This window comes from Halichoerus grypus, chromosome 1, assembly GCF_964656455.1.
Source record: "Halichoerus grypus chromosome 1, mHalGry1.hap1.1, whole genome shotgun sequence".
Taxonomy (NCBI): Eukaryota; Metazoa; Chordata; class Mammalia; order Carnivora; family Phocidae; genus Halichoerus; species Halichoerus grypus.
In genome coordinates this window covers 131,397,310-131,413,730 of record NC_135712.1, presented here as the reverse complement: position 1 = coordinate 131,413,730, position 16,421 = coordinate 131,397,310, and the positions used below count along the sequence as shown (strand labels likewise).

The window sequence follows — 16,421 nt, the reverse complement described above, 5'->3', positions numbered from 1 at the left end:
CAAGTAATAGGCGTTTCTTTATGATTTTCCAAATTTAAGAACCAGTACTGAATACGATCTTTCAAACGCCATGTGCCCCACAAGATTCTGAAATCTCTCTTTCTTGCCCTGAAACCTGTAGTCCAGTCAGATGCCACACCTAAGTCTCCAATAGGGATTTTACTGCAAGAAAAAGTCCTCATGCAGTGGCCACTTGAGCAGTTTAGTCTTACAGATTACTGCATATTGTTCCAATAAAAATAGAGTTTACCCCAAGTTACCCTGAATTATGGAATATTTCCCAGCCCCCTGAAAGCACAGAAAGTCAGAGAATTTAAATAGTGGCTTTGGCATGTGTCAACCCTGCGGATTAGCCTTTTGATTTACGTCTTGCTTAGGCTAATATTTACATTAATCAGAGTTTCTTAAGCACACACCACTTGACAGAGTAGAAAGCATCTAAAAAGTCACTTAAAGGCACAGCCTTCCAAGTTAGGGTTAAACAAGGGCAGGAGGAAGCTTTGATGATCATGCACATATGGATATTATTTTCCACATATGGATAATAATGAACTACATAGCACTATTACATACGGGCTCTAATGTTATAAAAATATTTCAGATGGGTTGTTTTTCCACATACCATGTATTCTTCCTTTTGTCCCCCCATATATTTTCCACTGTTGGGCTCCTAAATCACATTAAATTGAAGTGATCTGTTTATGTATCTGTCTCCCTAATAGATGGTAAAGTCCTTATAGGCAGAGGTTGTGTCTTAATCCGCCTTTGTATCCCTAGTACCAGCCAGGCACATAGTAGGTGTGCGGCAAAGAGCAGATACAGAACTGTTGACAAACTGAAATAGACTGAATGTCTGCCAGAAACCTCAGCAAAATTTAGGTAATTCCCATACATTTTTGAAAACTAAGACATAAACTACATCTAAAACTTGTATGTACTATTGACATTTAAGAAACTGCCAGAATGTCTAGGAATAAGAGTAATAATGTCTTAAAAATTGGACCAAAGTGGAAGAACATCAACTGTCATCCATTTGCAGAATCACCATTATCCATCAGCAATCTCAGTAGTTTTATTAGTGTCTGACTTTATTGATCCATTATTACAATAGACTAAGTGTGATTGAAGCTGACGGATTGTTAACTGGATCAGGTAATCTTCTGGCTCTGGTTTTGGCAACCTTGCTGAGTATCTTTTTGTACTCTGGACTGAGGGAGGCTCTTAGTAAAATTGCAAGCTACTGGATTAATGACAGAGAACTACAAGCACATTAAGAATGTCTTTTTGGAGAAATAAAATGTGAAAATGACTATAAAATAGAAAGTGTCCAAAAAAAAAAAAAGATATCATGGTGCTTCTTAGGAAAGATAGCCATATTTTACATAAATAATACAACTTCACAGGAAGTTCTTCAAAGATCCCCAAGAGTTACATATTATAGGAATGTCTTCATGTTATAATATTAACACTGATACTGGATGTCAGGAGAACCAATAATAACCAAAAGAACTCTAAATTAGAAGTAGCTTAAAGAAGATAATGATATAAAAATACTTTTGTCCCCAAACTGGCTTTTCTGGTTGTTCCCTGCCTCCCAAACAATGCTGCCTTCTGTAAACTGTTTCACCATAGACCAACTGAAGTCTGAAATGTAAGTTCTCGTGTTTCTATACAGAGGAGCTGGGGAAGAATTGGTGGTACATTTTATTCCTAAAATGTAGTTGGGAATTAATTGAACCGCTACTAGGTAATGGGTGTTAGGGTTAAAAATAACAATGAATTAAGTTACTGAAATTACCATAACCAAAATTTGCTGGGAAGAAAACGTTTTTGTTTGTTGAAAATGAGTTTAAAAAAAACAAAACCTCCAAAAATTATTCTCATTCCTATCTTTGTTTTTATATATTAAACTGTTGACTTTGTTTTCAGGGTTTTTGTTAAAAGCAGAATGAAGACAAATGACAGAATAAGTCATTTTCTTTTCTGTGGTATCCTTGAGAAATTTAGTAAGCATGAAATGTGTATATTTTAAAGTTTTATGGTTAGTTTGAAATTCAGAACTTGGCTTTACTGTACTTGAAGCTAGCGGTGAGATTGTAGGATGTTTCTTTCTCTGAATGAGGATCTCTGTGAATAGTTTGTTTTTTCCTTAAATGTGGTCAGTTAACCTTTGAAGAGTGTTAATGTAGTTAATGCACCTCCAGTTGAAACCCAGATAATTGGAGTAGAAAGTGCAAGTGGTGTTTCCCAAGCCTTATGTACACTCAAATCCCCTGGGGATCTTGCTAAACTTGTAGGGCCCAAAATTATGCATTCCTTTTTTTATTTTTTTTTAAAGACTTTATTTATTTGGGGGGGAGGGAGAGAGAGACAGAAGAGCACCCAAGCACAAGCCGGAGGGGGGTGTGGTGGGAGCGGCAGAGGGAGAGGGAGAAGCAGACTCCCTGCTGAGCAGGGACGCTGATGCAGGACTCTATCCCAGGACCCTGGGATCATGACCTGAGCCGAAGGCAGATGCCTAACCAACTGAGCCACCCAGGTGCCCCTAAAATTATGCATTTCTAATAAGCTTCCAGGTGATGCCAATATTGCTGGTCCCTGGGCCATACTTTGAGTAGCAGGGATGTAGAGTACAGTCACTTAACCTCAAAGTAGTGTTTATTTATGAATTGCAATCATAAAGTCATCTTCACGTACTTGTATTTATTGGGATCAGTGAAGGTTTGTCAGCCTAAGAATAGATGAGATTGATAGAAGTTCCATAAATACTAGAGCAAAGTCTGTTGGTTTGAGAGCTTTATACTGGTCTCAGTGGACTCTTGCTTTCTACTTAAATAAGCATTTGATGTGCTACTTAATGAATTTTACGAAGTTGAGGCTTTAAGCCAAAGTGCGAAACAGAAATGTATTGGTACTCAGTTGATTAAAAAAAAATACCATTTACACAGTTGAAATCATTTTTGTGTTCCATCTTGTGCCGATATGTATTACAAATGTTTCCCCCCCTCTTCATGCAGAGTATGATTTCTTCCATTGTGAACAGCACTTACTATGCAAATGTCTCAGCAGCAAAATGTCAAGAATTTGGAAGGTGGTACAAACATTTCAAGAAGACAAAAGATATGATGGGTAAGCAAAAAACTGTTGCAGTGGTGGCTACATACCATTATGTGTCATTTGGGGGTTTATCAAAGTCACATCTAAAGCCAGGTCTTGTGATTGCCCAATTAGAGATCAATTTAGAATGTTTCTTTGAGGGTGGGGAGTGGGTATGAGTATAATGAGATAATTAAATTCAATAAATGTTTGTGTTTAAATCAGCCAAACTGACTTGGTTGTCAGACATGCAGGAAATCGAGGCGGGAGGAGGGAAGCTGTCATTTTTTAACATCTCAGTGAAGACCTAACCAGGCCTTGAATAACTAATATTAGCTGTGATTTCTCTCAGAGATAAATCATGCTTTTATGTGTTTTGTTTTTGTTTGAGAGAAAGAGAAAGTGCCTATTTTTACACCCAATTTTTAAGGAAATTAAATTGTATTTATAGTTTCCACAATTGAGATCAAGTGATTTTTATAGCTCTCATCCCCAGCCCCTCTAGATAGGCACTTCGGTGAGCACACTGCTTCACCATCCATACCGGAGACCTCATTACACCATTTCTCAACTTTTAATTCTGATGTGGCTGCCCATCTTCACATGTAATTTCAGGTCAATATGCGTTATGCAGGAAATGCATTAAAAATTATCGGCAGTGTAAAAAACGACAGATAAAAGTTGTGTGTTGTGCCTGAGCATTTAGATTATGACGTTTTCTCCCTTTTGAGTTTGCTAGTGTTGCAAAAGCAAACACTGTGATCAAGGTTAATGTTTTAATTTCTATTAATGTTTTCTTCCATGTACTCATACCTTCCAAATAATATAGGAACGGGATGTTTAATATGCATAGCATTGTGCCCTGTTTTAAATCTGCTTCTCTTTCCTTCCATTGCATCCATTTAATAACAACAACAACAATAATGACTTCTCCTAAAGATTTTAAGAAACAAGAGAACCTGAATTTTGAGCATGTTTTAGCTTTTAATATTTGAAGCAAAGCCATCCATCTACCAAAACAGATTCTTTGCCTTTTATAGCTTAGAGCTGTAATGAAGACAATGCATCATTTTTGGAATAATTGCTTGAATTACTATTCCCTGTGAATGGCCCACTTGGGCTGATATCACTGGTAGAAATGGAAGGTTTCTTTCCCAATTCTTAGTTATATTTTGCATATATCAGTGATTATGGCAATATGATAAGTTCCTCTAAATATAAAGCCTGAATATTTAATAAAGAGAGAAATGATGATTAAAAGCAAGCCAGAGTCTATACATCAGAAACATGGTGTGCTATTTGGAAAAGACTCACCTATTTACATACACCAACCATGCTCGGCCTTTCCATTTAAGAGCATCAAAGCAGTCTCTTCCTTGCAACAGCAAAGCATTTGACATACTTACAGCTGACTCTCAGCCAATCCACATTAGAGACCTAGCCAAGGGGGAAGCATTCATCCTGGTAGGTGATAATAAATTGCAAAATCGTGACAGTATCACCATTGTACCGGGATGACTCCCCGCCCCTTCTTTGAAAGATTGTCTTTAGCATCTGGTGATAGCCATAGCTTCTTCAAGAAACATTTGGATCTTAGCAAAACTAGGTATACTGGCTTGCAATACAGTAAATCATTTGCTTCATTCTCTTGCAGATATACCTGCCACCCGTGATAGTTAGAATTAAGTGAAGCAAGCCATATAAGATACCCAACCCCAGTATTCAATATGTCCTCAGTTATTATTACTTATCATCATGATCATTTTATTTATTATATTGGTTATTTCTTTATATATTCATGGCTAGGTAAAAATTGAACGTAGATAACATTTATGTCCTCTTTTTCCTTTCAAACCTTTTGCCTTGAGTAATAACAGTTAATATATATCATGAAAAAATACATGTATATTTCTTTTTTCATTAGTGCATGTATTTTCTTAGCTCTAGTTGCTATTAAGCAATCTGTGTTCTTCTAGAAGCTATTTTAATTTTAAAATAGCCATTGCTTATAAGCCTTCTTGGAGTAGTAAGTGAGAGTGAATAATAGTTTGACCCCAAAACTAGTCACATAGAATTTGAAAATAATTAATTTTATGCCTTAAGTCTAAACCGCATTATAAAATTAGACCTGAAGTACCTGATAGTCCCCTTTCAAAGTTTGTAGAGTTGTGCAGAAGAGGGAAGTAAAAACATAGCCATTGAGTTCCATCTTGAAATTTTCTTAGTTTAATTGGATCTTTAAGGTGCCCTGTGCCTACTGTCTGTATTTAGGAAAAGGTCAGAAATCCTTATCAGTACCATCGCTGTTGGCTTAACCTGACTTTCCTTTTGTCTACTTTAGTTGAAATGGATAGCCTTTCTGAACTATCCCAGCAAGGTGCCAATCATGTCAACTTTGGCCAGCAGCCGGTCCCAGGGAACACAGCCGAGCAGCCTCCGTCCCCCGCGCAGCTCTCCCACGGCAGCCAGCCCTCTGTCCGGACCCCTCTACCGAACCTGCACCCTGGGCTTGTGTCAACGCCCATCAGTCCTCAGTTGGTCAACCAGCAGCTGGTGATGGCTCAGCTGCTGAACCAGCAGTATGCGGTGAATAGACTTTTAGCCCAGCAGTCCTTAAACCAACAGTACTTGAACCACCCTCCCCCTGTCAGTCGATCTATGAATAAGCCTTTGGAGCAACAGGTTTCCACCAACACAGAGGTGTCTTCCGAAATCTACCAGTGGGTACGTGATGAACTGAAACGGGCAGGAATCTCCCAAGCCGTATTTGCACGTGTGGCTTTTAACAGAACTCAGGTCAGTTTTGTTCTCTTGGTAATGGTTCTCTCTCTCTTTTTCTCTCTTCTTTCTTTAGTCCCATCTTCTACTAATCCTTGTACTTTTACTCTGTGTTAACATTTAATTCTTCCTGTCATGTGATCGTATTGTCTGTTCTTGGGGGTGCCTAAGCTTTATCACCCCTTTCCCTGTCATAAACCTCCAAGAAAGAACTATATACAGATCGATCTTGATTCGGGGGCCTTGAAAGAATAAATTCACTGTCAATTATATTTCGAACTGGCATTGCCTATCCTTTTACATAATGAGAGCATAGGCTGGTGGTAGCAGCAGATTGAGAAATGTTTCATGATTTGGTCAGGGCCGTTGGTAGGACTCCTGGCTTCTAGCCTACTACTATCTTTCCTGTTAGCCCCGTGTCAAACATGACTATGTAAACGTGCCCTGTTTATGTTCCAGTACAACTTTTGGCGGGAGGAACCCAAAAACATTGTGGTACTCAGTAGCAATTTCTGCCATTTAATTTGAACAGCCATTGCGGGGGCGGGGGGAGGATACATATATGTATACATATGGCTTATTAACCTAAAGTGTTTCTTAGGTTTGTCCTCTCCGCCTTTACATTATTGTTAATATTCCTCCAAACTTCATTCTTTAGATCAGAGATCAGCAAATCTTTTCTGTAATAGTCCAGATAGCAAACATTTTAGGCTTTGAGGGCCGTAAGAGCTGTGTCACAGTGTCCTGTGTTGGGCAGCCACGGACAGTAGGTGAATGGATGTGAGTGTCCTGGTGTTTCAGTAAAACTATTTACAAAACTGGCCTCCGGGATAGGTTTGGCCAGCAGGCCTTAGTTTGCAGACTTCTCCCTGAGGTTTGCATACACCTCCTCGTATTCACACCTTTGTCCTCATGGGCAAATACCTGTGAAGATACCATCAGCAGGGAAGATGTTTAGAGGGACCTGGAGAAAGAGTGATAATATGTTATGGGAAGGCCTTAAGATGAAAAGCCTGAAACAAATCCATTCTATTAAATTGTGAATGAGAGGAATTTTTTTTAATTTCTTTTTTTGGAAATTAATATAATATGTATGGTGTTTATTTTTGGCCCAGGCACACTAAAAAAACCAAGAGAACATGTAACTTTGATTAGAAATCAGGACATTATGTCCTTCAACTTTCTTGTTTTACCACTGTTCTTTCTTTTGTCAATTTGTTTTTTGGCCTGACTCATACTTTCCTTTCATATTTAAGTTATTTTGTTTATTACATGATTATAAGAATGAGATTCTGGTACAAAAATAATCTAGTATTAATTCCTTGTTGGCAGTTTCCATACCTAGGAGAATCCCAGCAGTGACTTATTTTTGGCTTGCCTCAACTGGATTGAAAGTTAGGAGGCCTGACAAAGCCTTTAACTAACTCAGTGTTTGTTTTCACTTTCTTTATCTGTTTTTTGTGCATCATTTGTCTTTTTTGAAGGGTAGTTGCAGAAGGTTATGTCTCAGGTTAAGATTGTATGATTTTACCTAGTTCTCTATTTTACAACTTGAAAATGTGTTCATTAGTATCTGGTAAATTTCATGATACCATATTCAATTGGGAAGCAGTAATTTAAAGAATTGAATGAATGAATGAATGAATCAAGAATCAACCTCTAGATAATCCTGTTTCTGGCAGCATTCTTTATTTTTGGAAATAGCAGTAACTGCTAGTATTTCTCAGTACTGGGCAAAAAATAGGTTTCTACATAATAGATCAGTAAAATGCTTGTCAATTTAATTGAAAGCCCACGAAGACAACATTGACATGAACACAAATGAAATACAGATTTACTGATAAATGTTTTAAAAATTGAGCAATTTATTATTTCTTAAAGCACGAAGGAATGTATTTTATATGGTGAAGAATGACAAGAGACTTTAGCTGAGGGATGTGTGAAGTCACTTTCCATTGGTACAGTTTTTCTTCTCTTGGGTTTTGATGTCACACCATTACTCTGAAGATTTGACCACTTGTTCTGCATTTGGTTCTCACATTGACTGATTCCATGGATCTCTCTAGGATTTGCTGCTGGAAAGACGGCAGAATTAGAACTCACTCTCTTTTTATGCTATATTAATCTCTTTGAAAAGATAGTTATCTCTGTGGTTAACATCAAAAACAGTGACTTAAATTTTTCTGAGGATGGTGGGGGAATGAAAACAGTGACAGCTTTGGTATCGAGCTCTCTTTATTAAAAAGAGCTAATGTAGAAAAAAGTTACTACCATAAAAATTATTTGGAGCCCTGGGTGATAGAGGGATTTGGTTTTAAACCTTTATATTGGTAATTGGTATCCTCAGTTGAAGTGGATATTGGCCATATTTGAAGCAGTTTGACTTAAATAAGCGTAATTTTCTATGTATATTTAAGTGTTCACTTTTGGGGAACAAGCTTTTAAACATGCAAGCATACATGTGTTTTTGGTGGTCATACTTAAAAACCACATACACGCACGCGCTCACACACAGCTGCATTTATTTTAATGATTATACATTCATATGAATGCATGTAGTGTGTTTATTTCAAAGTGTATGCATTTCAATAAAAGCAGGTGCAGAGTGAGAGTGTATGGTGTGAGTGTGGAGTACGAAAATACACATGCTAATGCATATGTATAGACAAGGAGCTCTGCAGAGTTAAATCACACATCACACATTTGTGTGCACTTATTACAATGTGCAATTCCAACTCCAGGTTTTAAAAAATTAATGTAAAATATGTACATGCAAATGCAAAGTTATGATATGATCAGATAAAGAAACTGGTACCCTATAAACAGTATGTTAAAACATTAATATAATAGATAAAACTAACATGAATTGAGACTATTTTAGTCATTGACAGCTCTGTGCAACTTTAAAATCCTGGATTTCATGTTTTAACTCTTAACTGGAGAATTTTCTTACCATCCTAATTGGGTCTCCTAAAACCCCTCTTTTAAGACTTTCACACTTGACTATTAAAAAAAAAAAAAAGTTTACCTTTTCTGAAAATTTATGGTGAATTTTATATGATTACTTGTTCTAAGGACTTTTCCCCCTTCTGAATTGATGGGCATCTGTTCTTTAATTGCTACTGAAGATACCAGCTTTTAGCATATGTCATTCATTCAGTTATGCCTACTTGATGTCTTTTTAATGGAAACCTGTGGCTAAAAATAATTGCCGAAGCTTCTAGGTTTATACTTTCCAGTTCACTCCTCTGTATTATTGCTATTTAAGGATTGTGATAGAAGCAAATATATTTGTTAGTGCCTTTTTTTTTTTTTTTTTTTTTTTTTAAATAAAACCCAGAGTTAACTCTCATCCCATTCTGTGGCTTTTTTCCCTTTTTTCTCCCCCCCTCCTCTTGTCTTTGGCACACTTTATTTTCCAGTAAAATAAAGAATGAAGATGGATTATTCAAAACTGATAACAGTAATGGACCATCATGTAATGTTTTATTGAATTTGAGTTCTGTAAATTATGTGGTGGAGAGAAATTTGCCTGCTTAAGTATAACAGAAATTGCTACTGTGTTCCTATAATTCTTCACAGTGTAATTTAAGGAAAGTCCACTATCCATATCACTATTGAATAAAAGGTAAAAAGGTGCTATTACCCCAACGTGACAGCTCTCATTTAGCCTCCCAAGCGACAGAGATAAATGCGTCTGCTTATAACTTACTTGGCAGGAGTCCAAGGTAGTAGGTGGAGTTGAAAATAGTCTTTCACCTGGACATGTGATTAAAAATTCACAAAACAAGAGAGGCAGGTAGTCTTGAAGAATATTCAACATATTTTCTTTTTAGAGAGGGAAGTTTCATGAAATCATATTTTCCTTCTGAGGGCTTTGAAGTTCCATGAAGCTGATAAAATCTATTTGAATCAGTGATTATGTTCAAAGAGGAGACAAACGGGAGGCCAGACAGACCTTTTGTTCTATTGGCAGTCTCTTTCGCCTATCTGCTGTTTTAAAGAATTCCTAATTAGCTTTTGGAAGTCCTGATAATATTTATTGAAGGTTTTTTTCTTTCTTTTACAATTACTAATGAATTTTACTTGTAATAACTTGTAAACTCTTTTTGGAATGTAAAAAAGGTTTAGGAATTCATCAGTAAGTTCACTCTTTAAGTGAAAAAAATGGGAATTCTCACTTCACCCCTATGTAATGACAGTGCAGAATAATTTTATATTTTTAGGTATAAAGCACGTAGTACATTACTTGAAGATGTAAAGTCCAAATGAAAAGCAGCTTCTCATTTCCAATAAAATTAATATTCATGAGTTGTTGGTAACTTACTACGTAACACAAATTCTCAAGTTATTTTCAGACACAAGAATGACTGATGATTTTGTTTGATTTTGTTCAGTAAATTCATTGAGCACCTATGGTGCACAGTACTGATGATATGTTTTAGTCCTGATGTTTTAGTATATTCTCTGAGATAGCAAGTAAGGTACATGATGACCTTGACATATGATTTTTTAGCACAAAGGAAAAATTTTGGTAATAGATACCTCTTACTGTTCATGGGGGATTACTACAAATGACCTTGACCTAAGTCTGAAGTGTATTTTTGACTATGGGAAACAGGGGCCATGTACATCTTAGTCCGTAAATGCACCTACTCAGATAACAACAACTTGAACAGGACGAGAACATGCATCCCTCATATTCAGATTCTAATAGTCATTTTGCATCCAGATGTATTCTCAAGTGACATGAATTTTTTTAGGGGGGTAATTAACACATTCTAATCAAAACATTTTCTAACAATATTTTCAAGCATTTCCACCAGGGGGCACTCCCCTCATTGAAAGCCTGGGCCAAAAAAAAAAAAAAAAAAATCCAAAGGTTTCTAAAACACCTGACACTGTCTAGCCTGGCTGCTTTAGAGCCCGTTGAGTGTTCCAGGATTTGAAATACCGCTTTAGACCTTAACATATTGCAGGCAGAAAAACTGTACTTGCTGCAGTAGAATAATTAAGTGGAAATAAATGCTTTGCCCCTAAAACATTATATGCTCAACTGAGAAGTCATACCAACATCACAATACGGGTAGAGGAAATTTTAAATTTTCTCCCACGTGACCTACTATCTTCTAGTTTTAGACATGCAGGGATGACTTAGTTTCATGTTAACAAGACTTGATAGAGAATATTATTATGTATTTTTTTCATGTGTTTGCTTTTCTCACTATAGTTCTCTGCTGTCTCAGAGAACATTTTTAATGGAGATGATACAGTATTTTGTTATTTGAGATTTGTAAATGTCTAATTTAAAATTTCCCAAACACAATAACGTCCTAAATATTTATAGGATCTCTTTTGACCTAATCTGTTTTTTTTAAATTAACTTAATAGTTAATGTAGATAAACGTCTTACAAAGTGCCACATAACTTTTTATTGAAGCCTTACCTTGATTAAAGTAAGAATTACCATTAGAATTTACCCATGAGTAGCATATCTTGTTCTTAAGTTTCTATCAGTCATTTATAATTTTTTCCTTTTGCGGTCTGAATACACATAATTAATCCATGTAGTAAATATTTATCAAACACTTATGTGGTAGGTATTGTGCTGGGATGACAAAAATGAATATTAGGTTATTATGCTCAAGGAATTGATAACATTGTATTTATCTATACTGTACATTTCTGTCTCTTGATTTCTGTGTAGTTCATATATTGCTTTGCCAAGCACATCTTTTAATATAGAACATTTGGTGAGGAAAAGTAGAGCGTAAGGACTATTTTTTTACACCTCTTTTCAAGCATTTTTTTGAGACCTGTATTTTTCGGTTTCAGTGTGACACATCAAAAACACAGTCAATCTAATTAGTTGGCCTTGTGCAAATTAAATAGCTGGATGATTGACTGCCTGTTTGAATTTTAGTTAAATTGACTGGATGTTTTATTCTTGTATAAACACAGTTGCAGCATTACTTGTCAGTCTTATGAATGAAAGGACATGCACCCTTCATTCTTCAGTCACATTTTTTAATGGTGAAACTGAAAGTTCGGGTCCACTCTCCAGGTTTTGGATGCAGGAACAAGTGAGAGACTAAAATTTACTCTTAAGCCCCCTCAGCCTATTGGAGGTTCTTTTTAATAGCAGCCTATTAACCATTTTTAAAGTGGACAGTGCTTCTATACTATCTGCATGTAGGTGTTATATGTGGGCAATATGGTACCTTATCCCTGAGGAATTAGGAACAAAACTACATTTGCACTTCTAGGAAACCATGAAAAAATGCAAATGTTATCATCTTTAGTCTGAATCATTTTGATATGACACTTGGCCTCCCCTTCCCCAAATGTTCCCTTTCACCATTTCTGCAGGGTTATTGGAAAGTGAAATTTGCAAATGGCATGGAGATCTTGACAACATTTTTATTTGGAGCTATCTTGTGATAAACTGATATTCTGGCTAAACGTAGAAAGCAAATGTGTCTTGGTATTCCAGGCATTATTTCATGTACAAGATGGAAGAGGTAAAGGCTGCTCAGCTCTTATCAAATGGGCAGAAAATTTTTGTAATCCTTCTATTACGTATAATTCCTTAAACAAAAATGAGGAAACCCATTCATTTTTGAAAGGCTTCTTCCAAAAATAAAAAAAAAAAATGGTTGACAATTAATGCTCTAGTATTTGGGGAGAGAGAGACACCTTAAAGGAGTTTACTAATGGTTTGTAAATTTCTTCTATTACTAATAAAGACTTCTATTCCTTAAGAAATTTGGCAACTACAGAATTTAATTGTATTCTTTTCCTGGGCATGCCGTGATGGATTTTTGCAATGTAAAAATGGGGTTATGTATTTCAAATTTAATCAGTGGTTTTCTGAAGTTCAGAATTCCAACCTGTTACCCAGAGATATAGTGATAGCATGACAGTATTTAGAATTATTCAGGGTAGGCTGTAGAGTTTCCTTAAATGGTAAGTAGAAGGAATCACTTGTCATTAATTTGAAAATTAAGGGATAACTTAAAATATTGCCTGTGAAAACATAGCATGCTTTAGTAATATTCTTTTTTCTAGTATGTTACAATTCATTTTCTGGTATTTTCTTTGAAAGTTCTCCTTCTCTAGAAGTGGCTTTGTATCTTTACATATTGGGCTGTCGGCATTCCACTGCCTTTGTCTAGGCAGCTTGAGAACTATACAGTTCAATGCTGTTGTATTATGAGCATTTCATTTATTCTTAACTTCCCTCGATCGTCTCCCTGTGAAAGATTCATGGCAAGTTAAGCTACTCAAAGGAAGGAGACCAATTAGGCAGTTTCAGTTTGTGTTATATGTAAAGCAAATGCTTAATAAAATTAAGAATACAATTGAGGCTCTCCTCTCTACCACTTCAATTGTAACTCATATATTTCTGTGTAGAATTAATGCTTCTGACTATTCATTTTCTAAACAGAGTGGAGAAGGAGAGGGAAGGGTCCCCGGTGGCTGGCTGGGCAGAGCTCAGGAGCAAGCTCACCCTGTGCGTTTCATTCCCTGCAGGGCTTGCTTTCAGAAATCCTCCGCAAGGAAGAGGACCCCAAGACTGCATCCCAGTCTTTGCTGGTAAACCTTCGGGCTATGCAGAATTTCTTGCAGTTACCAGAAGCTGAAAGAGATCGGATTTACCAGGATGAAAGGGAAAGGAGCTTGAATGCTGCCTCGGCTATGGGTCCTGCCCCCCTGATAAGCACACCGCCCAGCCGCCCTCCCCAGGTGAAGTCTCCTTTCCCCTTTTCCCTTCTTCTTCTTTTTCTTCTTTTTCTTCTCTTTCTTCTCTTTCTTCTTCTCCTTCTTCTTCTTCTTCTTCTTCCTCCTCCTTCTTCTCCTCCTCCCCTTCCTCCTCCTCCTCCTCATCCGCTTCTTCTTTTAATGTTTGAGGAAGAATCTCAGCAAGAAATTGGAAAGATAGATGAGTAGATACCAGTTTTTCTAAAAATAATAATTCATAGGGTTGCTTGAGGAGAAGTTGGTCCCAAATCAGTGATTCTGATATAAAAACAATAAGCTACTAATTAGAGGAAAGAAAATTGCTTTGTGTTGCTTCCTTTTGGAGGTTCTTTGGGGGTGAAAAGTAGTCTTTAAATGGGATGTTTGTCTCAACTACAATTATTAAGTAAAGAAACATTTAAAACTCAATAGGAAAAAAAGTGATAAAGTCAGTTTTATCCCTATGAGTTTTAGAACTGCCATTTGAATAGTAAATAAATAAAAATAAGTAATTCCATTTGTATTTATGCTTTCCAATACGAAGTGCAGCTGGTACCAATTACACATCATCTCGTTTGTAATCTTTCATAATTAAGTTTAATACAATCCTTGAAGGCAGCTTTAAATGGGGCGGATAAGGAATTCCACCCATATTCCCAGAAATGGGCACATTTTCTATTTCCCGAATTTTCGTACTTTTTAGAAAGGACAAAAGTCACCATGCAGGTAACTTTGTGTACGTGCATCTATATTTTAATTTTTTTAAATCAAGTTTTAAAGATAGCCTTATAATTATGAAAATTCAATAATAAAAAAGATAAAAGTTTGATAGTGTATTACAGACTTAAAATCAATAGGCAAATATATTTCTTACACATTTATTGCATGTACAGCTCTTAAAAATAAGGTCAGCTAAAACTGGATAAAAATTGAATATGGAACACAGATTCAAAGTATTCATGTAGTATAATGTCATCCTGAAATCATATCTTGATGTTAATTTCTTTTCATCAACAGTAAAAAAATGAAACAAAATACCTTTCCATGTATGGAAATCTAGAAAAAGCACATTGAGCACTAAAAATGAAACTGCCACAGATCCTTCATCGATAAGGAATAGATATAATATTCAGCCACTTGAGGTTCTTAAGCTCTATGTTATAATGTTATAAAATGAATCTTCTGTAGAAACATCCAAAGTCTGTTTTCTCCATTTTATGTAATGAAAATCAATTTGGTCTTAATGTGTAGGGCGCAGACTGTAAGGAAGTCATTGCTGTAATTGTGGATAAGAAAGTCATGTGTCTGTACCAGAGAAGAATGCTATCTATTTGCATATATACATATCCACCTGCCTACACACACAATTACTGAATTTGATCTGTAAAGCCTTCTATAAAATATTTCTTAGGAGAAAGAATGAGGATATATATATATATATATGACTATATATATATGACATATATATATATGACTTTTTAAGAGTGATTAAACAAAAAATACTGTACTTTGGACTTGGTTTAACACTTAGTTTGTGGTGTTTAGAGTTAATACACCATCATTAGTTAACTTTGCTTCTACAATCAACACAGAAGGCCTCTGGGCAAAGAGTTATTTTACTTATCACTTAATCTGCAATGCTAACAAAAGAATTGCTTACTTAAGATCAGTATGAACTTCAGCATTGAGCTGTTTCTTTTTTCTTTTTTTCCTTAATCTATCCAAATATTTGACTTCGTAGTTCCTTAATGCAGTTTTTGTTTTCTAATTTTTCTATGATCGCAGTGCTTTTGTTTTTCTAAATGAGATACTGCTGTCCTTACTCATCAGGTTTTTTCTTTAGCCACATTTACAGTAATTCTTAAATGGTATTTCTTTTCATGTACTATTAAGATACTCTTGGGTAGCTCCCCTATATATGTGTCTAAAGACTATGTCTGCTGATAAGTTGGGATAGAAAATATAATTTATTTTGGCCTGCATTATTGATTAACTGGTTAAGCCACCCTTATATTTGTTCTCAAGAGGGGTTGAGACCAAGCCCTTAGCTGGGATATCCAGCCAATGATGAATGTGTAAGGTATGTAGATACCACAGATTCTTAGTGAAACTCTTTCAAAGGAGAAAAGTTTCTGTTAATGCGGTATTACTGGCCATCTAACCAAATTCCGAAATGATTATCTGATGTGTGTATAATTTTATTTCACTGCTGTAAAATGCATCTTCAAGTATCTTAATTTGCCTCACTGAGAATCCCTTTGCATTATTTAATATTATTGTAATAGAACTCACAACCAGTTTGTTCACCTTTACCCTTTAACAGTGACTTTATGAATGACATTTTAAGAAATCTTTAATGTATTAAAAGTATTATCAATGTAAAATGAGTACTTAAGATTTGGACAAATGTTTCTCAAGCAGCCGAATTAGTAATGTTTTGCAACCGTTGAAATTGAATGCTTTTGAAAGGGAACCAATGCACTATACTTAGGGTTTTAATATGCATATTACAAATGATTAAAATGGAAGGGGGAAAAAGGACAAAACGACAAATACAGAAACAGACTGCAGAATTTTGTCTTTTTTAATTTTAAGTTTTGACAAAGAGGAGCCTATTATTGTATTTCATTTCCCCTTAAATGAAGAGATTCAAAACATATTTTGAGACAAGTCTTTGACTTAGGTTGGACCCAAACCCTGATTTTCTTGACCTGAGCTGAGATCAAGAGTCGGACACTTAACCGACTGAGCCACCCATTCGCCCCTAAAGAACTGCTTTTTAAAGGCAGAGGTCGCTTGTGGCTCAC

The 16,421-nt window shown here is 35.9% G+C and overlaps 1 protein-coding gene across 11 annotated transcripts in view; it reads left to right on the top strand.

Annotated features, from left to right (window-relative positions):
- Positions 1–16,421, top strand: part of SATB1 (SATB homeobox 1) — a 98,583-nt gene that overhangs the window by 45,795 nt on the left and 36,367 nt on the right. For all 11 annotated transcript variants that reach the window (XM_036090454.2, XM_078072192.1, XM_036090455.2 and 8 more), the window contains 3 exons: positions 3,018–3,129; positions 5,438–5,892; positions 13,408–13,620. In XM_036090454.2, the coding sequence (XP_035946347.1) occupies positions 3,018–3,129; positions 5,438–5,892; positions 13,408–13,620 (780 nt within the window). The remainder of the gene's footprint in view (positions 1–3,017; positions 3,130–5,437; positions 5,893–13,407; positions 13,621–16,421) is intronic.